This window comes from Salmo trutta, chromosome 21 (genome assembly GCF_901001165.1).
Source record: "Salmo trutta chromosome 21, fSalTru1.1, whole genome shotgun sequence".
Lineage (NCBI taxonomy): Eukaryota > Metazoa > Chordata > Actinopteri > Salmoniformes > Salmonidae > Salmo > Salmo trutta.
In genome coordinates, this window is record NC_042977.1 from 17,873,796 (window position 1) to 17,887,076 (window position 13,281).

General features: G+C 42.7%; 1 protein-coding gene across 4 annotated transcripts in view; it reads right to left on the minus strand.

Annotated features, from left to right (window-relative positions):
* The window catches only part of gigyf2 (GRB10 interacting GYF protein 2), a 45,401-nt gene extending 42,343 nt beyond the window's left edge, over positions 1-3,058 (minus strand). For all 4 annotated transcript variants that reach the window (XM_029704634.1, XM_029704635.1, XM_029704633.1 and 1 more), the window contains exons 1-2: positions 2,846-3,058; positions 130-181 (exon numbers count right to left, since the gene is read on the minus strand). In XM_029704634.1, coding sequence (XP_029560494.1) covers positions 130-167 — 38 coding nt within the window. In that variant the 5' untranslated portion in view covers positions 168-181; positions 2,846-3,058. The remainder of the gene's footprint in view (positions 1-129; positions 182-2,845) is intronic.
* Between the last annotated feature and the right edge of the window lie 10,223 nt (positions 3,059-13,281).

Consider the following 13,281-nt stretch of genomic DNA (forward strand, 5'->3'; position numbering starts at 1 on the left):
ACTGACAGGCCACAAAATGCGAGGCTCCACTGCACCAGGTGTCAAACGAAAAACCAGCCTAACAACCCAGATCCCTGTTAATCAACCTGATACAACATTTCAGCTCAACAAGAATTCATATTTACTAACCATTCTGGTCCGAAGTTGAGTGTCTGAGTTTCTGCCATTCTTTCTAGAACTTCTATGGGGAGGAAAGGGCCAACATTATTAGCCTATTACAACAAACACCAAACTTCAGGTTGAATATTTTTCTTGGAGATGTATTCAGTAATCGATCTGCCAATGCAACTGAAAATCGTATATACATTTCTAGTCGTCAAAGATTACAGACCCAAATTATGGTTAAAAAATATGTTTTGATGGTGTAACAAATATTGCAGCAGCCAATCAATTTCCTAAATGATTAATGTTTTAGATGTAGGCCGATTGGATCTTAGAGTGAGTTTATGGTACTCCAACTCATTCCAGAGGATAGCCCCATCCCTCCCTTACACAAGGAGTACAATTTCAATCGACTGAAGCCATTTTAGGAAGTTGCCCAGTTAGGAAAAAGGCTCCTCAGACAGCAATAATTGACAACATTGTCTCCCTTTCCCTGCCCAGACAGGCTTTATTCTGGAAATACTACAATAAACTTGGATGTTTGCATGCACATTTCCATAATAACAAACAAGTTATTGTATGCTGTATACAGGCTACCTAGTTAAAGTTCACAGACCAGTTAGATAATGGCCCTAGGTTAGCTGAATAAACTCCACTCCATGGTGAAGGAAGTTTCTGATTAACTCCACCAATGGAGTGGAGCAGAGACCAGGCTTTGTGGAATTCAGCTCCGACTACATCGATTTGCTCAAGGTCAACACTTCAAATTATGTTAACTATGAAACTCTTATCTTGGACCTACAGTATGTTTTTCCTCTGTAGTTGCGTGCCTTTGTTTGCGGCAATCCATACTTTTCCACTAAATATTAAAGAGATACTTTGGGATTTTGGCAACGAGGCCCTTTATCTACTTCCCCAGATTCAATGCTAGCAGATGCCCATATACCTCTAGTCATTGCACCAATGCTAGTTAGCAATTGCGCTAGGGCTAGTTAGCAATTCCCTTCAAAATGCACGCAGACATAAACATGGTATCCGTGAGTTCATCTGACTCTGGGGAAGATGATAAAGTGCCTCATTACCAAAATCCCGAAGTATTCCTTTAATAAAATGCAACCACTGGCTGTTTGCTCATTGCTGTTGCTCTAAAATTGCAACTCCACACAAATTCCACAAAATATTGACCTTGGTTCAGTCAATGTAGTCTGATCTGAATTCCACAAAGCCTGGTCTCTGTGCCACTCCGTTGTTGGTGGAGTTGATCAGAAACTTCCTTCACTGTGGCGTTTAGTCAGCTACCTAAAGGTATGTTCAAAGTGCAATCTGTCTGGCTATAGGATAAACAGGAAGCGTGCATGGGATGGACTTTTCGCCTGTTGCAAGCCAAGTGCAGGCTACATCCAATCAACATTCGAATTTGATTGATTATTTATAGTGACAAGAAACAAAAGAAACTGCCAACTCCTGTCAAAAAAATAAAAATGAATCCTACACCAAAACACCCGTCACAAATGATTTATTATATTCCAAACAGTATGTCCCTGTCAGTACTGTAGCCTGGTTGTGAAAAGTAACAAATTGCGGCCAATGGAATTGTAAGGAAAATATTCAAGTTTCAACCTACACATTTCAAGTAGCCAATACTATTGGACTTAATGTTTCATGCCGACACAATGTACTAGGCTCAAATGACTTTATATGCATGTCTATGTCTGATTCATTTTGTATAATAACGTTGTTATAAGACAAGGAATTTTCGCAAATTAGCTACCTGGCTAACAACAAACTTTTCTAGTTACATAAACTTGCACAACGCACCGTCATTTCTTTTCAGATACATGAACTACAGTAGCTAGCCAACTTCCCATTTGGTTGACCATAATTAGCTTGCTAATCCGACTGACTCACGCACGTTCCCCATACGTAACTTTAGCTAGATGCTAACTAGCAATACTGCTGTTAATTAGCTAATGTTAGTGCAACTAACCTGACAGTTAACATTTAAAAACAACTATCGGTAACTAGCTAGGTAGTTAGTCAATGTGCAACTGTGCTGCCAAGTTGGTTGGCAAACTAACGTATCTAAACTAGCTTAATAGGTAGTAACATGCTAGCTAGCTAAGTAACAGCATGACAGCTACTGTACAGTAGATAATCAAACCGTTTGCAGAATCATTGACGTAGTAGCTACTGTATTTAACCACCAATAATGATACCATGTTCAAATATTATAAAGACAGTTAGCTAGCTGGTCCAATAGTTAACTAACGTTATATCGATAAGGTTAGCGAGGTTAGTTTGCTAGCTATAGTAGCTAACTGTTTAGCATAACTACTGTTAACCAGCTAGCGAACTTAGTTTTACAAAGCTTTAAGCAACAATCGATCATTAATGCTCAGTCATTTCTACAAAAATGCTAAGTTTCTCGAAAGGAAAACAATCAAAAAGGCATACTGTCACCAAATCGCACAGAAGTAATGAACTGACAAGTTAATCCTTAACCCCCAAACCTCCGTGCGGCCTCCGCCACAACGCTGAAATACCTCCCACCTCGCTCCGATCCAATGCGGTGCTCCCACATACTTGAGTCCCAAGCCTCAAGGCCAAGCAAACATGCTGCTATAACAACCTCATAAACGCATTCAAATCGCTACAACTGGGCTCTTTAGCATCGTGAATGCTTGTTTCGATAGTTTAGCTTTATTTTATAGCAAAACTGTGCAATTAATCTTCGCTGTCTTACCTCTGCTTTTACTGACAGCACAGGGTTTATATTCGAGGTGTGTGGCTCTCTCCGTTTCAACAAGATGGCTGAGAATGGGTGACGACAACACATATCCCGATAAAGACCCGTATGCAGGCGCGTTCGTAAATTCACTCTGGCTATCTACTCCGATTTCAGAGCACTCTGGTCTGAGTGTGTCAGAGCGCAGAACAACTGATTAATTTACGAACGCTCAACACCAGTTGAATATGGTTGTGTCAGTAAACGTTGGCAAAGAAGCGTAATTAAATTGTTGCCAGCAGCACAGTTACAGTCACCAACGCTCTGGATAACATGAAAACAGCCTAACCAGCTATGCTAGGGCGAGTATTTGTGTCTGGAAGTAGCTAGCCAATGTTAGCCAGTTAGCTTGGTTACCGTTGTTTATTTATTTTGTATTGAACCTTTACTTAACTAGGCAAGTCAGTTAAGAACAAATTCTTATTTACAATGACGGCCTAACCCGCACGACGCTGGGCCAATTGTGCGCCGCACTATGGGGCTCCCAATCACGGCCGGTTGTGATACAGCCTGGAATCGAACCAGGGTCTGTAGTGACGCCTCTAGCACTGAGATGCAGTGCCGTAGACGCAGCGGAAATCTCGGATCAATCCTACTCCTCGGCCAGAGGTTCCAGTGTGGCTCTGAATTTACAAATGGATAATCTGGCAACGCTCTGAATTTAGCCCTCTCTGGCACTCCAGATTGAATTTACATACATACATACATACATACATACATACATACATACATACATACATGCAGGTAACTGCCAGTACCAAAATAATGGAAACAGTTGATTAAATGAGGGGTTACCAAGTGTATTGAAAGCAAGTGCTTTCACCATGGCTATGCCCACATGGCCCCATCCACAGGGCACAAGTAGTCATTGAATGGTTTGATGAGCATGACAATTATGTAAACGATATGCTATGGCCATCTCAGTCACCAGATCGCAACCCAACTGAACATATGGGAGATTGTGGAGCAGTGCATGAGCCAGCATTTTCCACCACCATCAACAAAACACCAAATAATGGAATTTCTTGTGGAAGAATGGCGTCACAAAATCGAATTTATTTGTCATGTACACATGGTTAGCAGATGTTAATGGGAGTGTAGCGAAATGCTTGTGCTTCTAGTTCTGACCATGCAGTAATATCTAACAAGTAATCTAACCTAACAATTTCACAACAACTACCTTGTACACACAAGTGTAAAGGAATGAATACGAATATGTACATAAAAATATATGAATGAGTGATGGCCGAACGGCATAGGCAAGATGCAGTAGATGGTATAGAGTACAGTATATACATATGAGATGAGTAATGTAGGGTATGAAAACATTATATAAGTGGCATTGTTTAAAGTGGCTAGTGATACATTTAGTTACATAAAGATGGCAAGATGCAGTAGATGGTATAGCGTACAGTATATACATATGAGATGAGTAATGTAGGGTATGTAAACATTATATAAGTGGCATTGTTTAAAGTGGCTAGTGATACATTTAGTTACATAAAGATGGCAAGATGCAGTAGATGGTATAGCGTACAGTATATACATATGAGATGAGTAATGTAGGGTATGTAAACATTATATAAAGTTGCATTGTTTAAAGTGGCTAGAGTTGAATTTTTTTGTTGAATTTTTTTCTCCATTTATTAAAGTGGCTAGAGTTGAGTCAGTATGTTGGCAACGGCCACTCAATGTTAGTGATGGCTGTTTAACAGTCTCATGGCCTTGAGATAGAAGCTGTTTTTCAGTCTCTCGGTCCCAGCTTTGATGCACCTGTACTGACCTCGCCTTCTGGATGATAGCGGGGTGAACAGGCAGTGGCTCGGGTGGTTGTTGTCTTTGATGATCTTGTTGGCCTTCCTGTGACATTGGGTGGTGTAGGTGTCCTGGAGGGCAGGTACTTTGCACCCGGTGATGCGTTGTGCAGATCTCACTACCCTCTGGAGAGCCTTGCGGTTGTGGGCGGAGCAGCAGCCGTACCAGGCGGTGATACAGCCCGACAGGATGCTCTCGATTGTGCATCTGTAAAAGTGTGTTTGGTGACAAGCCAAATTTCTTCAGCCTCCTGAGGTTGAAGAGGCGCTGCTGCACCTTCACCACGCTGTCTGTGTGGGTGGACCATTTCAGTTTGTCCATGATGTGTACACTGAGGAACTTAAAACTTTCCACCCTCTCCACCACTGTCCTGTCAATGTAGATAGGGGGCTGCTCCCTCTGTTGTTTCCTGAAGTCCACGATCATCTCCTTTGTTTTGTTGACATTGAGTGTGAGGTTATTTTCCTGACACCACACTCCGAGGGCCCTCACCTCCTCCCTGTAGGCAGTATCGTCGTTGTTGGTAATCAAGCCTACCACTGTAGTGCAATGCTCCAATAAAATGCCAGACACTTATTGAATCTATGCCCCTATGAAAAATATTAGTCAGAGTGCAATATTAGTGCAGTACACTGCAGTATAACTGCAGTTAGAGTGCAGTACAACTGCAGTATGCTGCAAATACTGTCCAAAATAACACTGTTTTTTTGGTGCAGTAACTTTGCTGTGTAACTGCAGTTGCAGTGCAGTATAACTGTAGTTCAACTGCAGTTATTATGTAATTACTGCATCCAAAATACCGCAGTCAACAGCAGTTACTGCAGTTTCGAAACGGTGATCTTTTTAGGTGCATTGAAGCTATTAAGACACTTTATGTTGGTGTTTCCTTTATTTTGGCAGTTAGCTGTACATACCATTATCAAATACATTATGCATGACATTTACAGATTAAATACCCTATCATGATCTTGTGAACCTAAACTTAAATGAAAGTAAAATATTTATGATTGGTGATGGGCTACAATGCAAAAATGACAAAAATAGTAACATTTTCCTGTAGGCTGTCTCACCATTGTTGGTAATCAAGCCTACTACTGTTGTGTCATCTGCAAACTTGATGATTGAGTTGGAGGTGTGCTTGGCCACGCAGTTATGGGTGAACAGGGGGACTGAGCACGCACCCTTGTGGGGCCCCAGTGTTGAGAATCAGCGAAGTGGAGGTGTTGTATCCTACCTTCACCACCTGGGGGTGGCACGTCAGGAAGTCCAGGACCCAGTTGTACCGGGCGGGGTTCAGTCCCAGGGCCTCGAGCTTAATGATGAGCTTGGAGGGTACTATGGTGTTGAATGCTGAGCTATAGTCAATGAACAGCATTCTTACATATGTATTCCTCTTGTCTAGATGGGATAGGGCAGTGTGCAGTAGGATTGGCGATTGCATCGACTGTGGCTCTATTGGGGCGGTAAGCAAATTGAAGTGGGTCTAGGGTGACAGGTAGGGTAGAGGTGATATGATCCTTGACTAGTCTCTCAAAGTTCTTCATGATGACAGAACTGAGTGCTACGGGGTGATAGTCATTTAGTCCAGTTACCTTTGCTTTCATGGGTACAGGAACAATGGTGGCCATCTTGCAGCATGTGGGAACAGCAGACTGGGATAGGGAGAGATGTCTGTAAACATACCAGCCAGCTGGTCTGCGCATGCTCTGAGGACGCAGCTAGGGGTGCCGTCTGGACTGGTGGCCTTACGAGGTTTAACATGCTTAAATGTCTTACATCGGTCACGGAGGACGAGAGCCCGCAGTCCTTGGTAGCGGGCCACGTCGGTGGCACTGTGTTATCTTCAAATCGGGCAAAGAAGGTGTTTAGCTTGTCTGGAAGCAAGACGTCTGTGTCCGCGACGTGGCTGGTTTTACTTTTGTAGTCTATGATTGTCTCTAGACCCTGCCACATACGTCTTGTGTCTGAGCCGTTGAATTGCGACTCCACTTTCTCTCTATACTGACATTTTGCCTGTTTGATTGCCTTGCCGAGGGAATAACTACACTGTTTGTATTCTTCCATATTCCCAGTCACCTTGCCATGGTTAAATGCGGTGGTTCACACTTTCAGTTTTGTGCGAATGCTGCCATCTATCCACGGTTTCTGATTCGGGTAAGTTTTAATAGTCACAGTGGGTACAACATCTCCTATACACTTCCTGATACACTGATTCGGTGACTGAGTTTATTTGTCAATGTTATTCTCAGAAGCTACCTGGAACATATCCCCAGTCCACATGATCAAAACAATCTTGAAGCGTGTATTCCGATTGGTCAGACCAGCGTTGAATCGTCCTTAGCACGGGTACTTCCTGTTTGAGTTTCTGCCTATAGGAAGGGAGGAGCAAAATTAAGTCGTGGTCAGATTTGCCGAAAGGAGGAAGGGGGAGGGCCTTATAGGCATCCCGGATGTTGGGGTAACAGTGGTCGAGTGTTTTGGCAGCACAAATACTACAGTTGATATGTTGATAGAACTTCGGCATCCTTTTCTCAAATTTGCTTTGTTAAAATCCAATAAATGCAGCCGCAGGATATGTGGTTTCCAGTTTGCATAAAGTCCAGTGGAGTTCTTTGAGGGCTGTCGTGGTATCAGCTTGAGGGGGGATATACACTTCCGTGGCTATAACCGATGAGAATTCTCTTCGGAGATAATACGGTCGGCATTTGATTGTGAGGTATTCTAGATTGGGTGAACAAATGGATGTTATCACAATTACACCATGAGTCGTTAATCATGAAACATACACCCCCACCCTTCTTCTTCCCGGAGAGATATTTATTCCTGTCTGCAAGATGAACTGAGAATCCTGCTGGCTGGACCGAATCGGACAGTATATCCCGAGATAGCCATGTTTCCATTGTTAGATTCTGGGTTAAACTTGGAACATTGTTATACTAGACACATGATACATCAGAAGTAATACTATAGTATCTGAGGAGTGATAGAGACTGGTTTTTACATTAGAAGTTAATGGTTATCTGTAGGAGCCAGATGGCTTTGGAATGTGCTGGGTAGAGGGGAGGCAGTCACAGGATTGCTATAGGTGATACGGGTGGAGTGCTTTGGATTAGGCATCAAGGGGGTTGAGGTCAGGTCAGATCACCTTAAAGGAGAAGGAACAGTTTATTACCCCATCACTTCGTCTTTGTAACGATGTGCGCTGAGAGTGTTTTAATAAATAAACACAACATAATACAAAATAAGAAACACGAACAATGCACAGACATGACATAGGAACAGAAACAATGACGACTGGGGAAGGAACCAAAGGGAGTGACATATATAGGGAAGGTAATCAAGGAGGTGATGGAGTCCAGGTGAGTGTCATAATGCGCTGATGCGCGTAACAATGGTGACAGGTGTGCGCCATAACGAGCTGCCTGGTGACCTGGAGGCCGGAGAGGGAGCACACGTGACCGTCTTCCTGTTGAACCATAAAAGATGTAAGGGTTGGAGAGAAGGAGGAGTGCATTTAGATTGGAGTATATATACTTGGGTTTGTGGAAACATTTTGTCTAATGCAGCTGTATTGATCCTCTGGGAAGAATTAAACTTGGTTAAGCTTTCATAGTTTCTGTTTCGTTTTTTTCTCTGAGAATTAGAACCCAACACAGTGAAACAGAGTATGTTACAATCCCTGATGTCTCTCTGGAAAGAGACCCGAGCCCTGAGCTCGTCAACTTTATTATCCAGAGACTGAACATTAGCGAGTACAATACTCGGAAGCGGTGGGTGGTGTGCGCGCCTCCTAAATCGGACTAGAAGACCACTCCGAGTACCTCTCCTTTTCCGGAGTTGTTTTGGGTCGGCTTCTGGAATCAGTTCAATTGCCCTGGGGGGTGCGAACAAAGGATCCGGGTCGTGATGGGGGTCGTATTCCGGGTCGTGATGCTGGTAGTGCTGGTGAATTACCGCTTCTGTATGTAATAACACAAAACATTTTCTGGGCTAACAATGTAAGAAATAATACATAAAAAAAACAAAATACTGCAAAGTTTCAAAAGAGCAAGAAGCAAGGCAGCCCTCTCTGTCGGCACCATTTTCACCATATGATGAAGTTTGCTGCCTGCATCTATTCCTGGTTCTATTTGGTGGGTTCCAGTACCTCACTATTACTACCTGCCTGGATAGGGCTGATTATGTTATTTTTCGCTGGTCAACATAACATTGATCAACAAGTAAACACGATGAATAGATTATCAGTCCAAGAGCAATGCAGAAACAGTCAGGGCCCTATTCTACATTATAGGATACACGCTTAATCAATGTAGCCTTTCATATAAATTGATGAGGAAAGTTTTAAGGGGGAGATGGAGACAGCTGTGATATAGGATATGAAGATGAAATTGACAACAATTAGAAAATAGAAACACATGCAAGCAACCTGAATATAGCCTAATGATCTTAGGGTTGCCTATATTTTTGTTTATTTTTGTTAGTTTGTTGCCTGGATTCAGTTTAGCATGCCTATAATATATAGCCTAATAGATAGGCTATATGAATGATGCATTCATATATTGATTAACTTGGCGAGAGCAATGTATAGTTTGGGCTTAGTGGGATTATCACTTGTTTTTCAACAAGACAATGACACAGCACACCTCCAGGCTGTGTAAGTGCTGTTTTACCAAGAAGGAGAGTGATGGAGTGCTGCATCAGATGACCTGGCCTCCACAATCACCTGAACTCAACCAAATTGAGATGGTTTGGGATGAGTCGGACCGCAGAGTGAAGGAAAAGCAGCCAACAAGTGCTCAGCATATGTAGAAACTCCTTCAAGACGGTTGGAAAAGCATTCCAGGTGAAGCTGGTTGAGAGAATGCCAAGAGTGTGCAAAGCTGTCATCAAGGCAAATGGTGGCTATTTTTTTGGTTACTACATGATTCCATATGTGTTATTTCATAGCTTTGATGTCTTCACTATTATTCTACAATGTAGAAAATAGTCAAAATAAAGAAAAACCCTTGAATGAGTAGGTGTTCTAAAACCTTTGATCGGTAGTGTAGTTTAAAACTTATTTCGAGCAAACTAATAGATCTATGCCTATTCGAAGAGAGAAGCATCGATTGATCCTCTTGCTTGCTGAATGGCTAAAATAGGCTACAGAGTTGGTAATAAACTGGCAGCGAAGTTTGAATGGCGAGAGCAATGTATAGTGTGATGTGATGATTGGCTAAATTAAAAGGCCTACATTTCTGCACTGATGCATTGCAAACTTTAAAAAACAGGCAGAGAGAAATGTATTAATTTATTTATTCACACAACGAACCCACAGATCTGTCATTAGCAGTGCGCTGCCTGTCAGTGCAGGGCCGGGCCAAATCATTAGGCAGGACAACATTTTCTGAGCTAAACTGACCAAGACACACCAACAACACATAAAACATCACATAATTCTGCCCCAAAACGATGACAATTTCTTTCAACCAGTGGCATATGAGCTTTTTAGGTGAGAGCTGATGCCGCCCTGTGATAAGCAGTGCCCACTTTGACAAAGACAGGGACGCAAAATAAAATTCCCTAGAAAGGCAGGAACCTAGGAAGAAACCTAGAGAAGAACCAGGCTCTGAGGGGTGGCCAGTCCTCTTCTAGCTATGCCGGGTAGAGATTATAATAGTAGATTGCCAAGATGTTCAAACATTCATAGATGACCAGCAGGGTCAAATAATAATAATCACAGTGGTTGTAGAGGGTGCTACAGTCAGCACCACAGGAGTAAATGCCAGTTGGCTTTTCATAGCCAATCATTCAGAGTTAGAGACAGCAGGTGCGGTAGAGAGAGAGAGTCGAAACAGCAGGTCCGAGACAAGGTAGGACATCCGGGGAACAGGTCAGGGTTCCATAGCCGCAGGCAGAAGAGTTGAAACTGGAGCAGCAGCACCACCAGGTAGACTGGGGACAACACGGAGTCATCAGGCCAGGTAGTCCTGAGGCATGGTCCTACGGCTCAGGTCCTCTGAAAAAAGAGAAAGAGAGAGAAAGAGAGAGAGAATTAGAGGGAGGACACTTAAATTCACACAGGGACACCGGATAAGACAGGAGAAATACTCCAGATATAACAGACTGATCCTAGGCCCCCGACACATTAAGTATTGCGGCACAATTACTGGAGGCTGAGACAGGAGGGGTCGGGAGACACTGTGGCCCCGTCCCTGGACAGGGCCAACCAGGCAGTATATAATCCCACCCACTTTGGTAAAACACAGCCCCCACACCACTAGAGGGATATCTTCAACCAACAACTTACTACCCTGAGACATAGCCGAGTATAGCCCACGGTGATCTCCCCCACGGCACGATCCTGAGGCGCCAACCCAGACATGAAGTTCACGTCTGAGACTCAACCCACTGAAGTAACGCACCCCTCCTAGGGACGTCATGAAAGAGCACCAGTAAGCCAGTGACTCAGCCCCCGTAATAGGGTTAGAGGCAGAGAACCCCAGTGGAGAGAGGGGAACAGGCAGAGACAGCAAGGGTGGTTCGTCGCTCCAGTGCCTTTTCGTTCACCTTCACACCCCTGTCCCAGACTACACTCAATCATAGGACCTACTGAAGAGATGAGTCAATAAAGACTTCAATAAAGACTTAAAGGTCGAGACCGAGTCTGTGTCTCTCACATGTATAGGCAGACCATTCCATAAAAATGGAGATCTATAGGAGAAAGCCCTGCTTCCAGCTGTTTGCTTAGAAATTCTAGGGACAATAAGGAGGCCTGTGTCTTGTGACCGTAGCGTACGTGTAGGTATGTATGGCAGGACCAAATCAGAAAGATAGATAGGAGCAAGCCCATGTAATGCTTTGTAGGTTAGCAGTAAAACCTTGAAATCAGCCTTAGCAGGAAGCCAGGCTAGCACTGGAGTAATATGATCACATTTTTTGCTTCTAGTCAAGATTCTAGCATCCGTGTTTAGCACAAACTGAAGTTTATTTAGTGCTTTATCCAGGCAGCTGGAAAGTAGAGTATTGCAGTAGTCTAATCTAGAAGTGACAAAAGCATGGATTTAAAAAAAATGGTTTCTCTGATCAAATAACCTAACCTAAAATGGCACCCAATCAAATAAAGAAAATGTGCTAACGTTAATAACTAACAACATATCCTAAAAGCAGGACAGGTCAAATTAAAATGTCTTTCCAACATCTGGAAAATACGTCTTTCACCTTTCATTCAGAATCTAAATTTAACTTAACTTCAATGTCTGGAAAAATACTTATTTTAGACATATTTTCAGCGTCATTTTGCTTACTGGGACTATTCAAGTAGGGGCAGCAATTATTTTGACTCAAAACAGCCAGGACCGGACCTGTGTCAGTGACCCAGATAACAATTTCTATGGATCAACTGCTTATTTTTGCATGCGAATATCCTAAACTGAAACCTGCTCCGAATAAATAATTGCGACAGGACGATATTTCTCAACAACATGTTCTGGTTAGAATTGTTTTTGTCCGAAAATGACAGACTTGGTGAGAAAGGGCCTATAACATGGAACCCAAACCGGCTGTGTGCGTGCGCCATCGTGCGCTATCGTGCATACATTTATTTTGTCCCCCTACACCAAACGCGATCACGACACGCAGGTTAAAAAATCTAAACAAACTCTGAACCAATGACATTAATTTGGGGACAGGTCGAAAAGCATTAAATATGTATGGCAATTTAGCTAGTTAGCTTGCACTTACTAGCTAATTTGTCCTATTTAGCTAGCTTGCTGTTGCTAGCTAATTTGTCCTGGGATATAAACATTGAGTTGCTATTTTACCTGAAATGCACAAGGTCCTCTACTCCGACAATTAATCCACACTTAAAACGGCCAACCGAATCGTTTCTAGTCATCTCTCCTCCTTCCAGGCTTTTTCATCTTTGAACTTATATGGTGATCGCATCTACACTTCCATAGTATTACCACGACAACCGGCAAAATAGTTTGTCTTTCAATCACCCACGTGGGTATAACCAATGAGGAGATGGCACGTGAGTACCTGCTTCTATAAACCAATGAGGAGATGGGAGAGACAGGACTTGCAGCGCGATCTGCATCAGAAATAGAAAGGAGTTCTATTTTAGCCCTTGGCAACACAGACACTCGTTGGCGTGCGCGAGCAGTGTGGGTGTAATAATTGAATAACATAGATTTCTACATTTATTTTGCAACGCTTGCGCATGCGACATGTCCGATCTGGTCAGCATGTAAGGCTATGTTCATCATTAGAACCTTTGTAGGAACATCGTTAAGGGTGGGTTGCACCAATATGGTGTAAATTAGAGCTAATCTAGGTTTTGTAAATCTAGGTTTATAATTAATCAAAGATGTGTTGCACTACTTCATTTTAAATCTGGATCAGTAAATCTATGATTAACGGTTTTAAACTATGATTAGTGACATGTTACACCAATATATGAGGTACTTTGTGAGTTGAAACTAAGCATCTAGCCTACTTGACAAATGAGACCACAAAGTTGCTGTTATAAAATTATAAAAATGTAACGTTAGAACTACTGCAACTCCATCGTGAAAGGTTCTCATGGGTTGGCTGAG